General features: G+C 49.8%; 10 protein-coding genes across 10 annotated transcripts; 5 read left to right on the forward strand and 5 right to left on the reverse strand.

Moving 5' to 3' along the window:
* The first annotated feature begins 773 nt into the window (after nt 1-773).
* Nucleotides 774-2,434, forward strand: ANOM_002739 (zinc-dependent alcohol dehydrogenase). The gene is made up of 5 exons (XM_015547996.1): nt 774-944; nt 994-1,089; nt 1,146-1,373; nt 1,432-2,009; nt 2,073-2,434. Exons 1-5 carry the CDS (start codon nt 779-781, stop codon nt 2,349-2,351), a joined length of 1,347 nt encoding a protein of 448 aa, XP_015409641.1. The 5' UTR covers nt 774-778; the 3' UTR covers nt 2,352-2,434.
* A 1,667-nt stretch (nt 2,435-4,101) lies between these two features.
* On the forward strand, nt 4,102-5,843 carry hapX (bZIP transcription factor HapX; the record flags this gene model as incomplete). The annotated part of the gene is made up of 2 exons (XM_015547997.1): nt 4,102-4,225; nt 4,333-5,843. The coding sequence occupies 2 exons, from the start codon at nt 4,102-4,104 to the stop codon at nt 5,841-5,843; spliced, it is 1,635 nt and encodes a 544-aa protein (XP_015409656.1).
* Nucleotides 5,844-6,890: 1,047 nt separating this feature from the next.
* ANOM_002741 (mitofusin complex protein UGO1) lies at nt 6,891-8,502 on the reverse strand (the record flags this gene model as incomplete). The annotated part of the gene is made up of 3 exons (XM_015547998.1): nt 6,891-7,067; nt 7,121-8,011; nt 8,092-8,502. The coding sequence occupies 3 exons, from the start codon at nt 8,500-8,502 to the stop codon at nt 6,891-6,893; spliced, it is 1,479 nt and encodes a 492-aa protein (XP_015409633.1).
* A 281-nt stretch (nt 8,503-8,783) lies between these two features.
* Nucleotides 8,784-9,820, forward strand: ANOM_002742 (ferredoxin family 2Fe-2S iron-sulfur cluster binding protein). Its single transcript, XM_015547999.1, has 3 exons — nt 8,784-9,165; nt 9,231-9,337; nt 9,407-9,820. Exons 1-3 carry the CDS (start codon nt 8,885-8,887, stop codon nt 9,649-9,651), a joined length of 633 nt encoding a protein of 210 aa, XP_015409654.1. The 5' UTR covers nt 8,784-8,884; the 3' UTR covers nt 9,652-9,820.
* Nucleotides 9,821-9,932: 112 nt separating this feature from the next.
* Nucleotides 9,933-10,838, reverse strand: ANOM_002743 (rRNA-processing protein RRP15; the record flags this gene model as incomplete). Its single annotated transcript, XM_015548000.1, has 1 exon — nt 9,933-10,838. One exon carries the CDS (start codon nt 10,836-10,838, stop codon nt 9,933-9,935), a length of 906 nt encoding a protein of 301 aa, XP_015409655.1.
* A 322-nt stretch (nt 10,839-11,160) lies between these two features.
* Nucleotides 11,161-12,804, forward strand: ANOM_002744 (RNA-binding signal recognition particle subunit SRP54; the record flags this gene model as incomplete). The annotated part of the gene is made up of 3 exons (XM_015548001.1): nt 11,161-11,238; nt 11,300-11,391; nt 11,454-12,804. 3 exons carry the CDS (start codon nt 11,161-11,163, stop codon nt 12,802-12,804), a joined length of 1,521 nt encoding a protein of 506 aa, XP_015409652.1.
* Nucleotides 12,805-13,127: 323 nt separating this feature from the next.
* Nucleotides 13,128-15,248, reverse strand: ANOM_002745 (alkaline phosphatase family protein; the record flags this gene model as incomplete). The annotated part of the gene is made up of 3 exons (XM_015548002.1): nt 13,128-14,911; nt 14,977-15,115; nt 15,171-15,248. The coding sequence occupies 3 exons, from the start codon at nt 15,246-15,248 to the stop codon at nt 13,128-13,130; spliced, it is 2,001 nt and encodes a 666-aa protein (XP_015409653.1).
* Nucleotides 15,249-15,725: 477 nt separating this feature from the next.
* ANOM_002746 (putative class III chitinase) lies at nt 15,726-16,577 on the reverse strand (the record flags this gene model as incomplete). The annotated part of the gene is made up of 1 exon (XM_015548003.1): nt 15,726-16,577. The coding sequence occupies one exon, from the start codon at nt 16,575-16,577 to the stop codon at nt 15,726-15,728; it is 852 nt and encodes a 283-aa protein (XP_015409650.1).
* Nucleotides 16,578-17,262: 685 nt separating this feature from the next.
* ANOM_002747 (putative spindle pole body associated protein SnaD) lies at nt 17,263-19,704 on the forward strand (the record flags this gene model as incomplete). Its single annotated transcript, XM_015548004.1, has 1 exon — nt 17,263-19,704. One exon carries the CDS (start codon nt 17,263-17,265, stop codon nt 19,702-19,704), a length of 2,442 nt encoding a protein of 813 aa, XP_015409651.1.
* A 622-nt stretch (nt 19,705-20,326) lies between these two features.
* ANOM_002748 (uncharacterized protein) lies at nt 20,327-22,238 on the reverse strand (the record flags this gene model as incomplete). The annotated part of the gene is made up of 2 exons (XM_015548005.1): nt 20,327-21,671; nt 21,727-22,238. 2 exons carry the CDS (start codon nt 22,236-22,238, stop codon nt 20,327-20,329), a joined length of 1,857 nt encoding a protein of 618 aa, XP_015409631.1.
* Between the last annotated feature and the right edge of the window lie 1,033 nt (nt 22,239-23,271).

Raw genomic sequence — 23,271 nt, forward strand, 5'->3', positions numbered from 1 at the left:
GAAAGAAATCAAAGGCAAACGCTTCAAAAATGCAGTATGCTGAACACGAATTGAAGTGGCATGCAGAAGCTTGAGATATTCCAAACGCCAGAGAGGGGCGAAGGGAATTTTAAAAAGGACGAGATCCCCCTCATCTGACCGTACAGGACCCTCTCGGCAACTGAAGAACAACATAGATATCGCCACGAAGAATGGGTAGATAGGATGTGGTCTATCAGGTAGACACACATACGGACATGCATCGGTTTAGGTCTCGACTGGACGGATTTCCTCTTTCGTCTTGTCGATCGCACCGAATTGACCAGTTGTTCGACTCACATGACCGGCGCAGTTTCTTGGGCATTGGAGAGGCATAGCTTTTTGGCAATGCCTTTCTGATCTATCACTATCTCTGTTCGACCGGGTGACTATCATGCATGAAGCCTAGCTTCCCAAGCAATATTTCTCTCACCGACAAGGCTCAGTCTTGAGTGGGTTTGCAAATGGCGTCATCAGCTTCAGGGCCAGTCCCACCACTACGCTTACGCTTGAAAAAGAAATGATGTAAAACAAAAATTGTCATAAAAATGTCCAATGCTGGAATATATCATTATTAAGCCAGTCGACTATGGTTGGGCGTTCCAAGAATTTTACCCCAGGCGACTCATAGTGATGTCAGTCCGGATGATGTACTCAAACAGTCACTCTTGAAATGTCGCCTTTTAATACACGCAAGCACCATCCGCAATTAGGACCGTAAGTTGATCAGAGAGCTCTTGAACTATTCCAATAGCTAAAAATGGCCGCATCTCAAGCCGCAAATCTCGTGGAAAAAGTGATTGGGCATAGTGATAATGCCACCGTCACAACCGATGTGAGTAACTACGACAAGGGAGCCTACGGGCAGGAAACGGGAGAGAAGATCAAGGCCACGACATGGCAGGGAAAGAACAGTGTTCAAATCGGTACGTATTGAAACCTAATCGAGAAACGGCTAGCCTAACAAGTCAGCAGTCGAGATGCCAAAACCAAGAGTTGTAGATGAAGGTGATGTGATAGTCAAGGTAACTGGTAGCACAATCTGTGGAAGTGACCTTCATCTATACCATGGTATGAATCCATTCGAGTGGCCATCGATAGACTTGCCAGCTCACCCCTCGGCTTAGGTGTCATTCCTCAATTAGAGAAGGGTGATGTTCTCGGCCATGAATTTTGTGGTGTTGTCGAAAGCGTGGGACCAACTGTGAAGAAGGTCAAGGCTGGAGATCGCGTTGTTGCAGCTTTCCCAATTGCTTGTGGAGAATGCAGAAACTGTAAGGAGCAATTGACGTCAGCCTGTGAACGGACAAATGAAAACTCCATTACGAATGCGATGTATGGCAAACGGACAGCAGGTAAATTGCTTGTATCCGGATGTCTCTCGTCAGCTGAAGCTTATCTTTGTTACCCTAGGGATGTTCGGGTATAGCCATTTTACTGGGGGCTTCGCGGGAGGCCAGGCAGAGTACGTGCGTGTGCCTTACGGCGATGTTAATCTACTGCAGCTCCCAGCGGACGTTCCAGATGAGAAAGGCCTTTACCTTTCAGATGTCCTGGCGACCGCGTATCATTGTGTGGTTGATACGGGTGTGAAGAAAGGTGATGTTGTAGCTGTTTGGGGCGGAGGCCCAATCGGCCAGATGGCTGTGGAATACAGCTTTAGCCAGGGGGCCACTCGTGTCATCCTTATCGATGGAGGAGAGGGAGCATGGAGGTTGGATTTTGTCAAGAGCAAGATACCAAAGCTTGAGACAATAGATTTCAGCAACCTACCAAGAGGAGAATCAATCACCTCCCAGTTAAAAAAGATTGTACCTGGAGGGCCAGATGTGGCACTGGAATGTGCTGCGGGAGAGTACGCTAAAGGATGGGCGCATTACTTCGAGATGCTTCTGGGAATGGAGACAGACACCTCGGAAATCCTGAATGAGATGATCACGGCTGTCCGGCCGTTTGGACGAATTGGCATAACCGGGGTCTATGCTGGCTACGTAAGCAAGACCTGCATATCTTGCAATTTTTTTTCCCTCAGGTATTGACTGATTGCTATACAGACTAACCACTTCAATATTGGTGCTCTCATGCAAACCGGTATCCGGTTCATCGGCAACGGCCAGGCTCCAGTCCAGAAATACTGGGAACACCTCTTGGAACTCATAAGGCGGCAAGAGATTAATCCATTGGACATGGTAACCCACCGTGTACCATTGGAGAATATGCCAGAATTGTACGCGGCGTTTGAGAGACGGGACAAAGGTATGCAGAAGGTTTATGTGCAGACCAAATTCTCATCACCCCCGACGGAAGGCTCGCCCCAGCTGACCGAGCTTTGAACGGATAATCTTACTATCATTTGAATTTCTACATACGAAGATTGACCTACATGCAAACTAAAAGCACAATAAGAGAGAGAGAGAGACAGGGAGAGAGAGGGGAAGTAAAAGCCAAGGATGAAAAATTTCGTGCTACAGGATTGGCATTTCAATCGGCGAGGACCGGCAGATGGCAACTCGTCTAGCCAGTGTCAAGGACAGCACAGTCAATGTACGTGGAGAACGGAGTACTTTCAGCTTTCCCACAAATAGTAATCTAGTCCGAGTGTAGAGCATGTTTCTTGGATCCGAAATACAGAGCCCTAGGTCCCTTAATGCTGGCTTTGCCTCACAAGCATATTTTATCCCATGAAGCGATTGCTCGCCTTATTCTACGTTCTCATACTCCACATTGTTGGATTACTGCAAGGGACCCAGGGGGCCCAGATGAACCGTATTGCCGTGCATAGGTTCCCTACGAAAGTCGGTCAACCAGGGGAATCTCCGTGGTAAAATACCACAGCAGTTTCAGTCCGGGTTTCGCCCGTTTGATTCCGTTGATCGGCGTCGAAACCGAGCAGGACACAAGCTCAATTGAGAAGGCAGACAAAAGGTGGTTGGGATTTGAAATCCATGATATTAGTAAAACAAAGCAAAAAATTCCCTCCCGTCCCCTCTGTAAAGCATTGGTCCCAGTCAGCTATGCTAAACAAGGTTAACAGGATTCGCCCGTTCAAGCGATCGTCGATGGACGGTTTAGCGTATTACGGCATCAGATAGCCCAATCTGGTAAAGCCGGGATCAGATAAGATCAGATGATGGAGGGATGTGAAGTGCCGAATGGAAAGCATTACCATTATAGTCGCTTCTCTACGGGAGAAAAGTGACAAATGAAAATGCACTTTTTTTTTTCAAGATATATTCTTCTTTAGTTCATAGGGAAGAGTATGACTACCTGAGATACTGATGACTTTTCTTGTAATTCGAGTTTTCTCATAGCTCTAGCTGAACCAAGAGCTAACTCAACCATACCCGAAGGTTATGAACTATGTTATGGATCTTTGATTGTAGGGAACATTCTATTGTAACACTGCCTTATTAGATTAAATCATGTAGGTTTTAGAAGAAAGAGGAGCGGAGAAACGAAAACGAAAAAGAAAAGACAAATAAAAGAAAAAAAAAAAAAGCCAAGGTTGATGGCGGCCACCGCGGGTGAGCAGATTCGACAAGAGTACGTAGGATCCACCACATCCACTTCGTGGTTTTGAAGGAAGAGAAAATTTCAAGTTCCATGGGATTGAGGATGGAGTCTGTAGGAAATTATTGAAGTCACCACTCCAGATTAGGGTTACATACATGCTATGAGACTCGGTAAGTTTCCCACAAAACGAGGAATTATTCTGGATATGTTGAGGGTGTCCAGCGCCAGAGGGGTGTGTTCTTGTGCATACCTACTACAGCATCCAGGGTACTTTCTCTCTAGGCTCACTGCAGGGCAGAAGGAAGCTTTAGTTCATGCCCTAATACGTGCAAACGCCAACGTCTCCATTGATTGATAACCAGGGAGCAAAAGTATGGGTCAACGAATAAGGAACCCAAGCGAGTAAGTGACTCCACCATTCGCCGAAATCGGGGAGACCGCACGATAATCTAATCTGATCCGATCACCTTTTTCCAGTCCTGTTTCCCCCTCTTCCTCGGCTTCCTTCTTTCCTTTCCTCTGCATTTCATATCGAGTCTATTTCGTTCATTCATACCCCCAAGAGATTCTATGCTCTGGCAATTCGCACCCAGGGGGAATTGCTTCCAGATTGCACTTCTCACAGCTCACCAATCCTTCGTCTCGCTTACTGGCTGCAAGGGCGCACTTCCGCTCTTCCGGCCGCCGCGATCAAGTGACACCACCTGTTGGTCCGTGGACATTCTTTTCCTACACTTTCCACCCTCACCCTTATCTTCTACACCCGCATCCCGGGGTCATGACCCGCTAACTTCTATCCAGAATTCCTCTTGAAAGAAAGAGGCAATCCTGAACAAAATGGCAACTCCCGCACCCTCAATAGCCCCTGCGCCCACTCCAGCTCCGTTGCTCCCGCAATTGCCGCCAAGCCAAACATTTCACCATCTCCCGGACCGGGTACACCCGGATCCGTCACCTCCAAGGAATGGGTTATACCACCACGTCCCAAGCCTGGCCGGAAGCCTGCCACGGATACGCCGCCTACTAAACGCAAGGCGCAGAATCGTGCGGCCCAAAGAGCGTTCAGGGAACGTAGAGCCGCCCGCGTCAATGAGCTCGAAGACCAAATTAAGAAAATCGAAGAGGAGCACGATATTCATGTGGCAGCGTTCAAAGAACAAATTTCAAACCTGTCTCATGAAGTCGAACAGTGCCGAAATGAAATGACATGGTGGCGCGACCGATGCCACGCTCTGGAGAAGGAAGTCTCAGTAGAAAGAAGCGCGAAGGAAGCCCTTGTTAAAGAGTTCCGGTCGTCGCTTTCGGATAAAAATGTTCCTGCTGGTAGGGCACCATTGACTCGCATGTCCGCCAAAAAATCTAGCTCTGGACGAGCTACGAATGAAAGGTCTTCGCCGAGCAACGCCAGCGGCGGTATTACCCATGATGAGCGGGAGGAAGTGCCACTGGGCTGCCCTAGTTGTTCTTCGACACATTGTCAGTGTATTGAAGATGCATTTGCAATGCCAGGCGTTGAGCCGTTGAATTCCAATCGTCTTAGCACCACTGGACAAGGGCGTGTCGAGCCTGAGATAAAGCCCGACCCGGAGGAGATGGAAATCGACTTTACCACTCGGTTTGCTGCCCCTCAACCGCAGGAAGACACTACCACGGCTGTTTCATCCCCTGCGGTTGATCCGTGCGGCTTTTGTCAGGATGGAACCCCATGTATTTGTGCGGAAATGGCCGCCCAGGAAGAGCAGCGCCGACAATCCTTCGAGAACAACCGTCTCGCACCCATTCAAAACCTGTCTCAATTCACGCCACCTCCCTCTGATGGCGACGTTCGCTCTGAAGTCACTCTGCCGTCCATTAGTCAGGCAACTAATCCCTGTGCGAATGGCCCTGGCACCTGTGCCCAATGTCTTGCGGACCCAAAGAGTACCCTTTTTTGCAAGACGCTGGCGGCCTCTCGCTCCGCCAGCGTTGCCTCCTCCGGATGTTGCGGCGGTAAAGGCGCCGATGGTGGGTGTTGCCAGTCACGCAGTTCCAACCCCCCGCGTGCTGCCGCTGCCAAATCGACATCTGGTAGATCTACGACGCCCTCACTAACACTCTCTTGTGCTGACGCATTCACGACACTGTCACGACACCCGAATTTCTCCCGTGCCAGCGATGAAATTTCTGCGTGGCTTCCTAAGCTGCATACATTACCAAATCCGAAGGAGGTTGCATCGCCCGATCGATGCTCCTCGAGGGCGGCCCTCGAGGTCGAGGCAGCGAGTGTAATGGGCGTCTTGCGCTACTTTGATCGGAGGTTTGCCGACAAATAAGCTAAAGACGTTCATGAATCCATGCCATATATTTCTTTTTAATTCTTTTTCGTTCTTTATGATACCCAAACTTGACTCGCGTCTGAGTTTGTATTATACAATATCTTTTTTTTTTGAACTCATGATGGGGCGGGCTGCATTTCAGTTTCTAATATCTTCGGCCTTCGGGCCCATGTTTCCATGGGATTTGTTCTATGTTGGCCTCTGTGACATGCACTGAGGGGGCTTGAATAAAAAAAACAGCAGCATTTCTTGCTTCACTTCGAGCTTACGTTAAAAAGGGGGGTTAGATAGATCGACATGGTATGGGATGGAACGGAATGACTACAATTCACTCCAATGATCAGATGGGTGAATGACTGGCGTTATTTGCTTGCATTCTGGGATGATTTCGGATGACTCAAAAATAAAACTCAAGACGAACATGACCCAAAAGAACAATGTGTACGGGTCGAGCCGCGGCTCAAATGAAAACAGTCGTGTTTCATTCAATAGAGAGTTTCACTGATTTGGATAATTAAGTTGGGATCATGTTAGTTAGATGGAATGGGTATTTCTGGGTGGCGATCTGGTTGGTTTGATGTATTTGTTTACCAACATACGAAGTGTATTTTCATCATAATGGGAACTCCTTTGAAACAGATGGAACGGATTCATTGCCACTGCTGTCTGAAATGAATGGCTCTGTATAGGGAGATGAGATGGCTGATGTATCATGACGCTAAAGTGGGATGAGTGATGTACATATTCCCCATGTAAACAACCGGAACAAAAGGGAAAGGAGATTCGAAGAACTGTCAGAAAGGATATCGCCGCCGTTGATATCTACAAAATAAACACAAACAGGTCCAACGCCTTCACCCCCCTTGCGCCAGCTAGGTGGACAAAAAAAATATAGGGTGTAGAGGGAGCGAGGACTTGATTAGGAGCAGGACAAGGATGAAAAAGCGAAGGGGAGTGGGTATGGTAACAAGATAAACAGGTGGGCTAACTTGAGACAACTGTGGGGGTGTCAGATACACGAATCTTCAATGCCATGCGGTTTGATCAAAAGCGGCCTCCACTGGGCATCGCTCCATCCTCCCCGACAGCACCGGGGCTTCCAAGAAAGCTGGCGCCCCAGATACCGGCAATCCCCCACATACCAATTCGCCAGCCGCGATAGAGGCCATGGATTCCCTGGCCTTGCCGTTTCCTCAGCGCAAGGGGCTTGTCGAATAAGGCCTGCGCCCTCTCAGCCTCTGGATTCGGCTGAACACCCTCCTCGTAGACAATACCCCACATCGTTCCGACAATACCCCTATATGTACGGGGTGTCGAACGATGGTCTCGATCTCTGGGGCTGCAGAAACAGCCTCTGAGGGCTTTGCAGAAGGTAGCCTACTAGTAGGTTGTTGGCGGAGGCTTGGGGACGTGAAAGTAGCGATCTGCGCGCGACGCAGCACAGTTTCCAGAGGGAACCGGACTGCCAGTTCCAAGCCGGACCCCATGAAAGTAAACAAGTTCCACATGGACGGGTTGAGGACGGGGTCAAGGGAGAGGTACGATTTCAGGAAGAGCGGGGTGGTGGTCATTATGAAGCTCGGCAAACTCGAATGGAGGATCGTGATTGGGACTAGATGAGGGGGTACCGTGCAGTTGGGAGTCGGGATTTGTCGGATGGCACGTATAAGGGAGCGGGGTCCATGAGTGACGGGCGTGAGAATGAGGAGTGTGCGTGCCGTATCAATCGGGGAGAGGATCAATGCAGACAAGGACGTAGAGATGAATGACAGGACCAAGGTAGCGATTGGAGAGGTCGACGTCAGAATGTCTGCTGTCATAGAGGACGAAATATCATCCTCTGGTAGTCCCACAATGGCTGACAGAAGACTGCGAATGAATGTGTTCAAGGTCGGGAGGAGTAGGGAGTAGATGAAGGTGGCATTGGTTGCTTTCCATGGGGATGTTGGTCCGCTGGTAGTCCACAACTGAGAAAGTACATCCATCAGGGAGCTTGGGTTTTTGATTTTCAAAGCGTTCCGGGACGATGGGGTTGAGGGCTGAATGTAACCCATTCGATCAGTGATATGGCGTCGAGATTTTCGAGATCGTGAGTTTGAGGGCGATGAGGCGGCGGGGGTTGTCGACGTGAAGTAACTGCTCTCATCATCTGAGGATAGCGCATCCTATTTGACGTATGGCAACGTTAGCCCTCAGGTAGATTGTTTCCCCCTCTAGTCCCTCTAGGGATCCACATAGAACTTACAACTCCCTCTTCTTCTTCCTCATCCTCATCCTCCTCATCATAGAGATCGCCCTGAGCACCCGAACTTTGCCTCCGATGGCCATCCATAAGCCATTGTCCATCCTGGCTGCCCGGCACGACATAGGCCTGTAAAATGGTTTTCGCGACGTCAAACGGTTGTGCGGTCAACAGACTGGTATATTTCCAAAGTGCACGGTCCAGGGCATCTTTAATCCAGCTTGATACCGAGGGGGAGTTTTCCAAATAGTCCGAGTAGTCCAAGTCGGACAGCAAGTCGCGGGCAGAGCTTCCAAAAACATGGGCCGATGACGCATCTGGAGGGGATGAAGTGGCGTTGGCGGCCTCCAGGCCCATGGAGGGGGGGAAGTAATAAGGGCGCAGAGGATTGAGCCCTTCACGAGAAGATGACATCGTTGAGAGGGGGGTATCGAGAGATGAACGTCTTCTTCTTGTGGAAAGGGGAGGGCGGATGTTCTTGTCGGAGTTGTGGAATTGTTATTAAATTAAAATTACCGTTAAGGTCCCAAAGGCGGAGAGCAAAAAAGGTCGAGCAAAAAAAGGTTAAGTTGGAAGCAGCGAATGATTATGTCCGAATTTCCCGCCTTCTCCTCGGAGTTACTCTTTTTTCTCCTCCAGATTCCAATCGATTGACTTCCAATTGAAAACGTCCCTCTCCTAGACTTTCCTTTCTATACTCCTTTGCCTCTCGGCAATCTACTCTCCTGGTGTCTACTCACTATACTTTCGGTACTATAGTTCTTTGTTATCCTCGCCGCTTTAGTGTTCTATAAACATGTCGTTCTGGAGAGAAACTTTCCTTAATTTGCGTCATGCCGTCCCGAAGACCGTCCCCGGGGATCGCGCATGTCGCGCCCAATCGAAACGGTTCCTTACTTATTCCTCACAGAGTCCTCGGGTGACTGCCTCCAATCAGTACGCATTGCACACTAAGAGACCTGGGTTGACTGTGAGTCAACGGCGGTCATGGAACGGATTGAACCCAGAATACCGAAGCTTTTCGGCCACCGCGGGAGTCCAACATGGACACATCACACCTCCGAAGCCCGGGGAGGAGTAAGTCATGGCTTATCTATGAGGCTATCCCATGGAGTATGTGCTAACCACTTGCCTCGTTGCAGACTCAACATCTCGTTCATTGATAAGGATGGCGAGAAATACGACTTCCAAGTATCCGAGGGGGACAACTTGCTGGATATTGCGCAGGCCAATGATCTTGAAATGGAAGGTTCGCATCCCCTTGGGGCAGGGCGCAATGTTTAAGGCTGTTTACTGACTATGGTTTTCCCCGCGCTAGGAGCCTGCGGCGGTTCATGTGCCTGCTCGACCTGCCATGTCATCGTGGAGGACCCGGACGTGTTTGACAAGATGGAAGAACCATCCGACGACGAGAACGACATGCTGGATTTGGCATTCGGACTGACAGAGACTTCTCGGCTAGGATGTCAGGTTATCATGAGCAAGGAGCTTGACGGACTAGTTGTCCGTCTGCCCTCTATGACCCGCAACTTGCAGGCGAGCGACTTTGAGCCAAAGAAATAAACCCCACCAGGACATTGTGCCGTGATGTGGTGGTATCTGTTGGGGGGATTCAAGGCGCGTTCAAGCAATACAATGAAGCAACATTTTAGGACGACCGAGCAAATGTCGGAGGCTACTGGTTTTAAATGTATATTGTACTATTGGGTATTCTCATCTCCATTCTATTTTGCAAGAATCTGTAAATAGGAATAACTTTTAATCCAAACGTGCAATCAAACAAATAAAAGAAAATCCCGAACGCCTAAGAGATGCCTGGTTCTTAACATATACAGAATCTCCGTTCAAGCCTCCTCGATATTCAAAGGCTTGCCCTTCTTTCCACTAATCAGCTCCAGGAATCCTTGTTTGCTGACCTCATTGACGGCTTTCTCTCGTTCGCCAATACCGATGGTACCCTTCTTCCTCTCACCCTTGGCCGCTTCTTCTCCGCGCACTTGGGCTGCACGAACCGCATTGAAAAGCTTCACCACACCACGCTGAGCGATCTTCCGAAGACGCTTCTCTTCCTCCGCGACAGCGCCAGCCTCGCCTCGTTGGATTCCCAGAACATCGCGAATCCGACCGCGATCCAATTCTTCCTGCTTCTCGGCGCGCAGTTTGGCGCGTGCTTGCTTGTCCAATTTCTCGTCGGCAAAATCGGTGCTGGCTTGCGTGGCTATTTTACTGCGTGACAGAACAGGATCCGCCCGGACAGAGGAAGGTAATTTTGTCGCCAGAATCTTAGAGATGGAGGTAGAGAACGCCGAAGGATCGTTCCGTTTGGGGACAGCTCTGTGGTCCGTAGTTGATGTCGGCATAGACGCATCCGAGTCGTAATCATCATCCTCATCCTCAGCACCAGAAGAAGCGTCTGAGCCCGAAGCATCGTGCTTTTCATCCTTCTTATCATCGCTGTCAGCCGATTCGTCGCTGTCATCTTTGTCGCTGCTCTCTTCGTCCTTTTTGTTCTTTGAAGCAATTGAGGTTTTCGTCTGTTTCGTCTGTTTCTTCGGCTTCTTTACTTCGACCTCATCCTCATCGGAATCTGCCAAACTGACAGCTTTAAAATCGGTTGGTTCGTCATCTTCCGCTTCATCGGAACTGCTGTGGTATTCGCGCTGCTTCCTGAACTTCTTTTGAGGCCGACCAGTTTTGCCCTGCAGACCTTCCAATACCTTGCGCTTCTTTGCTGTAGTTGATAGAGGCATGATAATTAAGAATGTCAAATTTCAGCGGTGGTAATTTCTTCGTGTTGATATATAAATTGTTTGGTCATTTTTTTTTTTTTACTTTTTCTTGTAAGTCTCGAATATATTCAAAGGCGGAAGGGAAAATAATGTTGTTGATTGGCTGGCTGCCCGCTCCAGACTCTCCGCACTGGAAATGATTGAGATTGGTGGCCTCTCCGACATTCTACCTATCCATCAAGCATTCCCATAATTCTTTCTAATCAGCTAACTTCCGCACTCGCTGGTCCTTGTTGATTATACTGTGATATCTACTTTTTTATCCATTAACAGATTGCCCGCCATGGTCCTTCAGGATCTCGGGCGGCGTATCAACGCCGCCGTCAATGACCTAACTAGGTCCAACAATCTAGACGAGAAGGTTGGTGGCCAATATGTGCATACAATTTTCGAGGGGATTTCGTGCAATTAACGCCTTGTAGGCTTTTGATGACATGTTGAAAGAGATCTGCGCTGCACTATTATCAGCCGACGTAAACGTTCGTCTCGTCCAGTCACTCCGGAAATCTATCAAGTCCGGTGTCAACTTCGCCTCCCTGCCCCCCGCCGTCAATAAGAAGAGGTTGATCCAGAAAGCGTCTTCGACGAATTGGTTGCTCTGGTCAATCCACATGCAGAGCCGTTCCGACCCAAGAAGGGCCGGTCTAATGTGATTATGTTCGTTGGTTTACAGGGTGCCGGTAAGACGACAACCTGTACCAAGTTAGCTAGACATTATCAGATGCGAGGCTTCAAAACGGCCCTTGTCTGTGCGGATACCTTCCGTGCCGGTGCGTTCGATCAGTTGAAACAGAATGCGACAAAGGCCAAGATCCCTTATTATGGAAGTTTGACACAGACCGACCCCGCAGTGGTGGCGGCTGAGGGTGTGGCCAAGTTCAAGAAGGAGCGGTTTGAGATTATCATCGTGGATACCAGCGGTCGTCACAAGCAGGAGGAGGAACTTTTCACGGAAATGACCCAGATTCAGACTGCTGTAACCCCGGACCAGACTATCTTGGTTCTCGACAGTACGATTGGTCAGGCGGCTGAAGCTCAGTCGGCAGCCTTCAAGGCAACGGCTGATTTTGGTGCCATCATTATCACGAAGACGGACGGCCATGCTGCTGGAGGTGGTGCTATTTCCGCGGTAGCAGCTACACATACTCCCATCATCTTCCTCGGCACGGGTGAACATATGATGGATCTTGAACGGTTCGAGCCGAAAGCTTTCATCCAGAAGCTTCTGGGCATGGGTGATATGGCAGGATTGGTCGAACACGTTCAAGCCGTGACCAAGGACTCAGCAGCAGCCAAGGAGACGTACAAGCACATCGCTGAAGGTATTTATACGGTGCGCGATTTCCGAGAGAACATTTCCTCGATCATGAAAATGGGCCCCCTGTCAAAACTTTCTGGCATGATCCCTGGCTTGTCCAACCTCACTGCTGGGCTGGATGACGAAGATGGCTCGCTTAAACTCCGTCGCATGATCTACATCTTTGATAGTATGACAACAGCGGAGCTTGACAGTGATGGAAAGGTTTTCGTGGAGCAGCCCAGCCGTATGGTGCGCATCGCTTGTGGTAGCGGCACGACCGTGCGTGAGGTCGAGGACCTGCTGTCGCAGCACCGCATGATGGCGGGTATGGCCAAGCGCGTTGGTGGGCAGAAGAAGCAGATGCAACGAGCCCAGAACATGCTCAAGGGTGGCAACAAAGAACAACAGCTCGCCGCGATGCAGAAACGCATGGCCTCCATGGGCGGCGCAGGTGGCGCAGGTTTCCCTGGCATGCCCGGTATGGGCGATATGGCCAAGATGATGCAGATGCTTCAGGGACAAGGCGGCGGTGGTGGTCTGCCAGGCCTCGGAGGTATGGATCTACAGGGAATGATGAGTCAAATGAGCGGATTGATGGGCGGAGGAGGACGCGGTAGAGGACGGTGATTCCAACGTTGCTTCTTTTTCATGTCATGTCTCTTTTCTCTCTTGTATGTTTGTTACGTGGTGATACCGCTAAATGGGTCACGATTGATCGATTATACAGCATGTGGATGGTGTTGGGCGCGTATTGTTTTCATTGCCATGGTATAATTTTAACTTCTTCAACGAACGATACTCATGACATTTTACACGTCGATAGGAGGTTGCAATAGTGACGGTATTCTGTATATACTGTACATTAACATGTTTTCAGTGTGAATGGATACATTATCGCCAGGGAAATTTTGACACTATATGTTTTATCTATGCCGGTTCCATCTCCATATTCAAATTAGTCTCTCCGCCGTTCCTATTTTATCCAAAAGTTTAGAGATTTGATCCCTAACCTGGCTAATTAGCTGCCCCCCTGCATCCTCCACCTGACTGACCACGGCCCTGAGCTGGGTATCCCATCCAACTGTTTCACGATTGTCCTCAAGGACTTTACCTGGCAGGAATCGCGGGTGCCTGACAGAGGCAGCCGAGGCAACAACATGCTCATACCCGGGCAGTGGGACGCTGAGACTATATTTCCAGGCGACATCGTTGTCAACGTAGAGTGAGTAGGTAAGGACGGAACTGGGTACAATTTCCGTCTTGCCACTGGTGGTGAGTACGGTCTCATCGCGGATGTCGATATCGATTAATCCGTACTTGGTGTTACCGGTTGGGATGTATTTGACCGTGACATCTTCATTGTCGGTTTGATGGTAGGTCCGGATGGGCAAGTAGAACATGCTGAGCGGGCCAACACTGAACTCGTGTAGGCCTTCTCCGGCGGTATCGGACAGAAGTTCGTCGGGCGTGTAGTCCAATGTTGGATCGGGGAACCGAGTCGCCCCGAACTCGTGTCTGTCTCCGCTGAGCAGGATGATGCGAATTCCTAGCTCTCGCTCGGCGCGCCACATGGCCTCAAACACCGTGCGACGCTCATTCAGAAACCCACCCCATGTGTCGGTCGTACCGACGTGCCAGTTCTTGGTAAATGGAACGCTGGAGGCGACGATCTTCCAGCGCACTTCGGCTGGTTCAGGACGAGACAGATATGCAAGCAAGGACTGCAGTTGCGCCGAGCCGAGGATGGTAGAGTCCGGTTGGGCGGGCTCGGAGCGATAGGTGCGCGTGTCCAACATAAAAAATGACGCCGGACCGTTAATGAAAGAGAAATACGTTGTATTTTCTGGCTTGGCGAAAGGAGTGGCCGGGATCGGGGGGTTCACACTGACGTGGTAATGGATATAGGGGTCAGCCGCGGCCAGATAGGGAGCTGTATTGTTGCCCTTCGACCAGTCATTCTCAATCTCATGATCGTCTAGGGTGTGTAACCACGGCAGGTCGATAGCCGGGGCATCACCATGAGAATACCACGAAGGAGACGAATACACACGACGATATTCACTGCGATAGTGTGATACAGACGAGCCAAAGCGCTGTGGAACATCGATATAGATGAAGTCACCGAGGAACAACATAAATGTCGGCCGAAGCAAGGATGGCAGTTTGCTGACGGTCTCGGTCATCTTCTCAATCCCCTCAATACGCAAAGGATGAGATAGCGGGTTGTATGGGAAGTTTGGCTTCATGCAGCTAGACGTCAGAAAGCTAAGCCGGTTGGCAGATTTCGAGCCATGAAGAGGCGCGGTGACAAAAGAGCCCGTGCGATTGTTGGACAAAGAGTACCGATAGTGCGAGGACGGTTTCAAGTTCTTTAAAGTCACCGAAGCTGTGAAATCCGTCGATTCATCAAGTGCATATATAATGCCTTCTTCCACCCATTTCAAGGGATCCTCCTGCTCCACTTCTTGGTAGAAGACCACCAGGGGTAGTTGAGCGGAGTCCGGCTCTCGAACGAGTAAATTCGCTGTAGTTGGGGAGACATAGCCAATGCGAGAGAAGGCAACATCGTTTGCAGGATAGAAAACTACCCCTCGGAGTAGAAGGTCGGAAGCGAAGAGCGTAAGGACAATGTTAACCAGCACTGTCAGCCGTGTGACCAACGGCGAGCTGGGGGATGGGAGTCCCGTTAAAAGCGTCTTGAGAGCGCTATCCTTAGCTGGAGGCTCTGCAGACCCTACATACAGCCTCCTGTGAGCAAATCTAGAGTGATTAAGCAGTACAGGATAGGGATATATATACTCGAAGTGTTCTTGGAGCGTTTCAAGTCATGGGGGCGATTGGCGGTGTTCTCATCAGCCGACCGACTGAGCGAGAACAACGAAGACAAATACACCACTAGCGAGGTGAAGATTAGAGGTGGGAAATGATGACCGGGGATCTGCACACGAATGAGCACCCGTTATTTGTAATGGAACGAATTTGAACAAACATACCCAGCGAAGGAAGATGAAGGCGGCAAGCCTGAGTATCACGGAGCTCGTGGCTGCGGCAGCTCGCGGCAAGGACACCATAGCTTCGTGAGAACGGTTCAAGCGCGCTGTGAGATTTCTAGTGTTCCTTGGGCCATAAATTATTTACTCTCCGTCAGAGCTTTAGAGCAGAACCTCAGGTGACGTTCTGGAAGATAGAGAAGTGGACCTGAGAATGAAGAAGTCGGAGTTGCGGTGGAATGAATAGTGTTGGCGGTATGACGACATTGGACGATCCACCCATGTACCTTCAAAAGTAGGTACCAAGTACGCGCATAACACACTAGTAGTAGATCGTTTCCGCAGGTAGCAGTGTAAGTAATCTACTATCATTCTACATATCTCCGGTAATGAAAGAATGCAAACGGCTGCATATAATGTGATGGACAATCGTTTGTCTATTCTATGCTCTCGGGCGTAGGTCTCTATCGTTGTTGATTCCTCATACCTCGGAGAACGTTCAAACCGCTCGCCATAGGCCTTGATAAAAAGCCATGACCAAATCCTTCATATGCATGCTCAGCGACATCTCCGCAGCCCATTGCCAGGCTTCTCGCGCTCCCCGGGCTTGGAATTGAAGTATTCCCAGCCCATAACGCCGCCAAAGTTGGGGAACTGCTCTACTAGCTGGCCCAGTATAGGCCCGATGATCTCCCGAGGAACGTAGCCCTGCGACCCATTGCCAGGATTCGTCAAGAGTCCGTACACGACGCGTTGCGGCGACCATCCTTGCGCGACGATCGCCGCATACATACGAGGATCATCCGCTGGGCCCCAGCCGTTGTAGAACTGTGTATTATACCAACTAATCTTCGATGCCCGTTGCCGCTCAAGCTCTCGGTAGTCGAACCCGGAAAGATTACCAATCCCTAGAAGCGCCGCTGCTACCGGGGCCAACGTTATAATGAAGCTGTCTCCCAGGTCCGATTTGAGTCGATCGATCAGTCTAATGATACCTGAAAGCGACATCTCTTCTTCCACGTCTAGATCCAGCCCTTCCAGTTGATGACGCCGAATCATGGCTAGGAGAGGCAGGTAGTACCGTTCGAATTTGTCCTGATCACCGTCCAGACAGCGGAAGGAACCTTGTGCTGCTCCTCCCAGCATTCCCATGACGCGCACCCCTCTCTGCTTCAGGAGAGGCACCTCTTCCCACAGCTCGTCGTACATGCTATGGTGGGGAGGATCATCGTTGAGCGTAATATGACCCGGTTCGGCATTTAGGTGAAAGGCGGCAATGATGAGGTGCGTGATACCAGTGTTGTTCTGCACCAACGGTAGCGCGGACACATATTGGCCTCGATCCGGACGGAGTGTCTGGTGATAGCATATCACCCGGCATCGGTCGACTTGCGCAGGTACGGGAGGCATCGTCTCTTAGCTTGGAATGGAGGATGGACCTAACTTGGGGTGTGCTGCACTAGTCAGGACCAAGTCCAGCATTTCGATGAGGAGCAACAGCGGGGTAGAGAGATTACAAACGGTCTCTGGGGGGCCGCAGCTTAGCCGTCAGGTTCTCTCATTGCTTCGCGACCGGTATGGACAGAAGACCAGTCCGAACGCACCTCAGGGGGTCAATGTTTGGAGAGAGAATCAGAGGACGGAAATCAGCCATGATTACAAGAACTTTAGTACCGTCTTAAATCCACTCTGGGGTTGGTCTTGGTAAGGGTGTCTCTTTACAATACGGTAATTCTGGTAAATTGTATTGATTACTCCATGCTCCGTTTGTACATACTCCGTCCGTACTCTGTACAGTACATCTAAGATCGAGCTTCACTCTACGCTAAACCTAATATGGAGCATAATAAACATGGACCTCCAGAGATGGAAGCCTGAGGAATCCGGCCCCGACCCGAGTTCCTTGTATCGCCGGTCCAGGCGCGTCCGTTACATCGACATACGTATGTACTCTATCTGGTGGTTATCGTTATCAAAGTCCACGCACGATATACATGACACAATTCACCCCATCTGCAGGACCAATAATGTCGCCCTAACCAAGTCATTTTAACTCCTAGCATTCACTTATACCCCGACCGCGACAACCCTCATCATGGACACAACCTCTCACGATACAGTGGGCGCGTCCACCCTCGCAACGCCGCTCTTCATGCCTTCCTCCCCTCCGAGCGGAAACCATAGCCCTGAGGGATCCCCTCAGCGTGCGCGAAGCCCAATTTCCCGTCGCGCCGGCGACGATATCGGCGACGCGCGCTCGCCCACCGGCTCGCCGCCATCCTCCCGCGCATCATCGCTTGATCGCGCTGCGAAGGAACTTGACGCCCGCCTGGCAGATTACACGCTTGATTTTGACCAATTCCCCAGCGGTCAGCTAGGTCTGGATGAGCGGAACGACGAACCGTTCGGGGAATCGAAGCTCCCTCATGAGGACCAATTGTCGGATGTGGGCGGACCCGAGGATTTCACGGCCAACCTAGAGAAATATCTCATGGGCGACGACGACGACACCTTTGATCATAAGGATTTAGGAGAAGTGGAGGAAGAAGAAGAACCGGCACTGGAGGAGCAGGAGCCACCGCGACCGCAGTCTCCAGAGCAAAAACAGCAGGAACAGCAGCAGAGCTCTCAACTGCAGCAGCCCGCTGTGGAGGACGAGGCAGAGCTTGGCGAGTACAGCGAATTTGCTCCCGTTGATATGTCTACGCCGTCGCATTTGTTGCGTAGGGTCAATGCATTTTCGAAGGAGGTGACGCAGCTGGAGAACATCGAGGAAGATCCAGATGATGAGCCAGATACGGTGAGGACACCGTCGGTTCGCAGACATAAGCCAACTTCCAGTACAGACCAGACGGATATGAAAGATGATTTGCTCAGACAGATTGCGGAGTTGAAACAGGCAGTTCAAGAAAGAGATGAACAACTTGAAAGGAATCACAGACGGGTCTTGGAGGCTGCTTCCGCTGGAGAGCAGATTAAACATCTGCAAGCAGAACTACAGAAGAAGACAGCTCTGCTGGATGAGGCCTATGCAAACCGGAACGATGACTCGCTCCTGCGTGAGCAAATTCAGCTACTTCAAAAACAAAATGAAGAGAAGGAGTCTCTTGTTATGAGGGCCTCGGTCAATGAAATCGGAATTAGTGCACTCCAGGAACAGATTGCAGAACTGCGAAAAGAGTTCCGAGACCGACTGGCGCCTACAGATATAGACTCCGAGAGACTAGAGACGATCGCGAATTTGCGCCAGCAATTAAATCTAGCCCAGGAGCAACTCAAAAAACGAGACGCTACGCTAGACGAGACTCTCGCCAGACTTAATGAAGTTACAACAGCCAAGGAGCTGCAACTGCGTGAGAAGAATACCGAAACTGATGGACTGAAGGCCCAAATTGATGATCACCTTCTGGAAATTCAGAAGCTTGAAGCGGAAGTAGACCGCGCAAATCGTGAATATCGGACCCTGGAGGATAGGATTGCCACGCTTGAGATCAGAAATCGCCCACTAGAGGAGAAGAATAGCACACTGGAAGCCGATCTAAGTCGTGCGCAGTCGCAAGTGACCGCGCAGGAGAACGCTCTCAAAGCGATGGCCGCGGATCTCCCCTGGGAGACGGGCCGCAACACATACGAAGATATTCTGGAGCTGATCAATTCCATGCCGATTCGCTCTGAAGCCGTTCCGAAAGGCAGCGACTCGGGTGAGCTAGAGCTAGAACAACTACGTGAGGAATTAACAAAGCTACAAACTGAACAGGAACAAGCAATATCAACGCGAAAGGCGCTAGAGACCCAATTAAAGCGGTCCCAAGAACAAGCCGCAGAGGCCCAATCTCTCATTAACTCGATTGAAGGGGAGAACACCCGTTTGTCGAAACGAGCAGAAGAACTCAAATCCAACTTGGACAAGGCCGGTCGTGAACTAAACGAGCTGAGAGATGAGTACTCCGAAGCCCAGGATACAATCCAGCGCCTGCAGGAAGAAAAGAACACGCAACAACCCAGCCCTCCACCCTCCCCTCCAACAACCCGTCAAAAAGAAACTGCCCTGGAAGAAACCCACCAGGCACAACTACGAAGCCTCCAAACCGCCCATGCCACCGCCATTTCTAATCTACGTGCCTCCCACGCCGACTCGATCCGTAAATTAAGAAATCTCCTAGGTACCGCCGAAAAGCGCGAGACAAAACTCAAGTCCGAGCTTCAGTCCCTGCGCACCTCACGCTCCACACAGGAGAACGAGATAGACTCTCTCCGCGCAGAGATCAAGGAACTCGAAACAATTATCAAAGTCAAAGACGAAACAGCCGCAGCACTTGATAGGAAAATCGCTCGGTCCGTCGAGAGCCGCGAGAAAGTGTGGGCAGACCGTGTTGATTCTGCCCTCCGTCAACGCGACCAATTCGGCAAAGCTTTTCTGTATACTGTGGGCCAGAAAGAGCTTGGAGAGAATAAAGTGAACTTCGATGATAAGGGCCGGCCGACACAGCCGTACCAGTATGCGTACGTGAAGAAGAATGGAAGGAAGAAGGCATAAACGGAATCGGCGTGGCGCTTTGTTTTAGGTGGTTTCTGGTTGTATCTTTCGGAGTTCCCGGTCCTGGGATTGTGTATGGGATATCTATAAATTTGCTGGTTTCTCTATTGTACAAGAGGGCTTTCTCTGGGGTTTGGCTTCGGGGACATTAACTTTGAGTGGTGTAATTTAGGGTCAATCGAATGAATGGATCAATTCTTGTTACTATGTTCATCTTCTCTTTCGTCATATGAATCTCGTGGGTTTATATGACCAACCAAAAGAAAAAGCCCCAAGCACACAAGAGGTGAGGAATGTATGGTTTTACGGTTCTATCTCGCCCTTATATTATGAATCCGTTAGACATGGCCGAAGGCATTACAAGATGGCGAAACCACGAGCAAGGTCAGAATTAATTTCATAAACTCTCATCCTAATATTCATCAACTTCGAATAAACTAATACATGAACACTTAATATCGATATATTGCTAGTATTTAGACAGGAGAAAAGAAAGTAGCCCACTCAAAAGACATAAGATTAACAAGTTCGTGTCCCTATCACTTTGTTTTCACGAGGTATGCCAGTAAGAACCCCTCTGCCTTCTTTTGGCTTTAGCCTGACCTGCAGGCTGTGTTATCTATCATAATGCAGCCATACTTGTACGATGGGCACCACGATATGTGTTGGCATTAGGAATAATGTCCCGAGTTTCATCCACCGATGCGCCTGATTCTCGGATGCTGTCCAGAGCTCCTGCAGGCCCGAGTCCACCGCATGTAGTGCTGCGTGGCCTTCGCGTGCTGGGATAGTGAATTTCGATATCGCTCCTTCGAGACTGTGAGGACATGCGACGTGGTTCGTACCGGCCACGGTAGTTGTACCGGCTATGCGGTTGATGATAACTTCTGGTATGGCGGGGTACGTGCGATTGCTCGAATTGATAATGCCGACTTTGTCGTCGTTCCTTAGGTCCCCGGTTATGATGCATATGATTATCAGGCTCCACCACGGAGGCTCTGTGGCTGGCAACTCTATTAACAGGGTGCCACGCCAATGGGTTTGGTGGGACGATTGTATAACTCGGTCGGTGGCGATGGATGGTGCGAGGAATCGGTGCAGTATGAGTTGTGTTAGATCTCTGTACCTTGAAAGGCGCAGGTAGCACGACCTCGGGTGCATCAGATGAGTTCGAGGAGGTTGGTCGAGTCTGGGTGCTTGTAGGAGGAGCTTGACTATTTGGTGGCCTTCGGGTTTCAGAATCGACTGGTGCAGAAGCCACCTCCTCTTTCTCCTCGACATAAGCGAGGTTCTGCTCGGAATAACAGGTATTATTCAGTATCACGTTTCCTGTTTGCTTTTCAACATCTCGAGAGGTATTAGAATGGGCGAGAGCGCGAATTTGCGGATCCGCTGATAAAGGCAATGATAGGGGGAACGCTTTTGGAAGATATTTGCGAAGCGACGACAAGGAAGACTTTTGTCTTTGATGACTGGAAATCGATGGGTCTTCTTGACCACTGGGTAATTCTGCAATGGGAGTTTGCAGGCGTCGTTCGCTTATAGCTCCTGAGGTTCCAAAAGTAGGTGTACGTGAGATTGAATGTATATTGGTGTTACTTAGGGTACCGTTGTGTGTCAACGTCGAACCTGAGAATGTTCGGGCATTCTCCGATATAGGGCTCACGTCCGGATTCAATGGCAGCTTTTGATGAATCGTTAGAGGGTATTGGAGATTGGGCACGGTAGGTTTGTCGAATGCATGATCGGTGGACGATGGCCAATATGGGTCTCGAGTGCCGTAGGTCGTGTTGGGCCCGGGACAAAGATAGAGAATGCCATCTTTTAAAGTATCGCTTTCAAGGCTTGAGTTCGAGAAGATACTTTCATCACAGACTGATGACTGCTTTTTGTATACGCCCATGATTGACACATCATATGGACGCTCGCAGAGCTCTCTCGAACAGAAGTATAGACAAGTAGTAATGCTAGTAAGAAGATTTAGCAAGGGGCATCAGTAAATACACTAGTCTCATCACTTACAACGATATTATTGAGACTATGACCGCAGCCCGATGAAGAGCGCAGCTGACGCCAGTATTCCAAAAGCTACCCTTGGCAGTTTCAGGGAGGCAGGATGCCTGCTGTGAGATCACTACTAGGCCTGCCACACTAGCCGCTAGCCATATAATAACTGTCACTCGCAGGAGATAAGTGCAGGCGGCACGCAGCATTGTCTTCTGGCCTCCAAAGCCTGGGACTTTGTTATACTGCCATGCGAGAAGGCTATGAAGAACGACAAGTGGCACAGTGAGAAAAGACTGGAAATAATAGTCAGTAACATATGGGCGGACTTCTTTGGGGGGTGCACTGACAGCTACTAGAGCAAGGATCAAGCTCGGCGTCATTTTTCGGTCGACACGTCCATTTCCATAGAGATAGAGTACAAGAGCCCACTCAATGACGGATTCCAGAAGCAAGACATAGAGAGAGATAAAAATGGCGACCTTTGTCCAAGACCCTCCTCTTCTCGAGGCAATCTGCCCATTGGTCATGGTGAATTTCGCCGGTTTAACAAATGAAGCAAGCTGTGTCACAGCCCCCGCAAGTGTACCCGATGAGCATCCACGGTAAAGGATGACGGAGTGTGTATGAACAGTCAGGGCTACTTGAGAAGGAAGATAAAAGCTAAGAGCAGGAAGGATGATTCCGAATCGATAGTATTGGATGTTCCTCTTTCTGAGGCTGCAATTGTATGTATCTCTAGAAATACGAAGCAAAAGTGAAGGGTCCCTCAGAGACTAAATGCGAAAATAATCCATGACTTGGGCGCGTCAACGCGGATAAAGTGTGTCAGTATGAGGGGTTGGAATGCATTGGCAGGAGGCCTGGAACAGAGAACATGCAGAAGGCGAAATAGTAGGGCCTGCATCTTGCCTGGGACGTCATTCCGAGGAATGTAAACTAGACAGCCTTTTTTACCTCAGCATTAACATTGACGGTATCAGGGGTGTCAGCAAAGTCAATCATTGATCCCTATCTGTACAAAAGACGTTAGTCATCATGTTTTCATAGAATCAAGTATCGGACTATCCCATCGACACTATTCATCTTCCTTGAACTGGGTTACGGGGCGCATTCCAAGGGGCGATCGATCGCGTGGCGTTGGCACGATTAGGACTGTTGAGATACAAGAGAAAGATTATTGAGACATCTACATTGCTAGAATGTAGGAGAATCAATAGCTTGGAATATTGGTATCGTGGGATGTAAATGTTCCAGGGAGAAGGGCTTTTGCAATGAAGGGAGGCGGGAGGGTTAAAAAAGTATAGAGGAGAGTCGTGACAAGGGAGAGTGTGTGACTCCACGTGATCCAGAAACCCCCTCCAAGAGACACGCCCAACATACAGGGCGTCTCCTTCATAGGATGGACTATGTGGCGATGGCTACTTCAGATCTGTTGATGTCTTGCATCTAAGTATGAAGGGTGCAATAGACGCGAGAATATCCATGGGTCTTTCTCGAGTCGTACTAAATCCATTGGTAGACCCGGGCCGTGTCCATGAAACCAAGATTATCTAGAGATAC

The sequence above is a fragment of the Aspergillus nomiae genome, assembly GCF_001204775.2.
Source record: "Aspergillus nomiae NRRL 13137 chromosome Unknown contig00046, whole genome shotgun sequence".
Lineage (NCBI taxonomy): Eukaryota > Fungi > Ascomycota > Eurotiomycetes > Eurotiales > Aspergillaceae > Aspergillus > Aspergillus nomiae.

Excerpts from the sequence above, each read along its gene's own strand:
- ANOM_002739 (XM_015547996.1), top strand. The coding sequence starts at position 779 with ATGGCCGCATCTCAAGCCGCAAATCTCGTGGAAAAAGTGATTGGGCAT. Across the intron at positions 1,374-1,431 it reads GTATGGCAAACGGACAGCAG|GGATGTTCGGGTATAGCCAT; the intron begins GTAAATTGCTTG and ends TTGTTACCCTAG. Across the intron at positions 2,010-2,072 it reads CCGGGGTCTATGCTGGCTAC|ACTAACCACTTCAATATTGG; the intron begins GTAAGCAAGACC and ends ATTGCTATACAG.
- ANOM_002742 (XM_015547999.1), top strand. The coding sequence starts at position 8,885 with ATGTCGTTCTGGAGAGAAACTTTCCTTAATTTGCGTCATGCCGTCCCG. Across the intron at positions 9,166-9,230 it reads CCTCCGAAGCCCGGGGAGGA|ACTCAACATCTCGTTCATTG; the intron begins GTAAGTCATGGC and ends GCCTCGTTGCAG. Across the intron at positions 9,338-9,406 it reads CAATGATCTTGAAATGGAAG|GAGCCTGCGGCGGTTCATGT; the intron begins GTTCGCATCCCC and ends TCCCCGCGCTAG.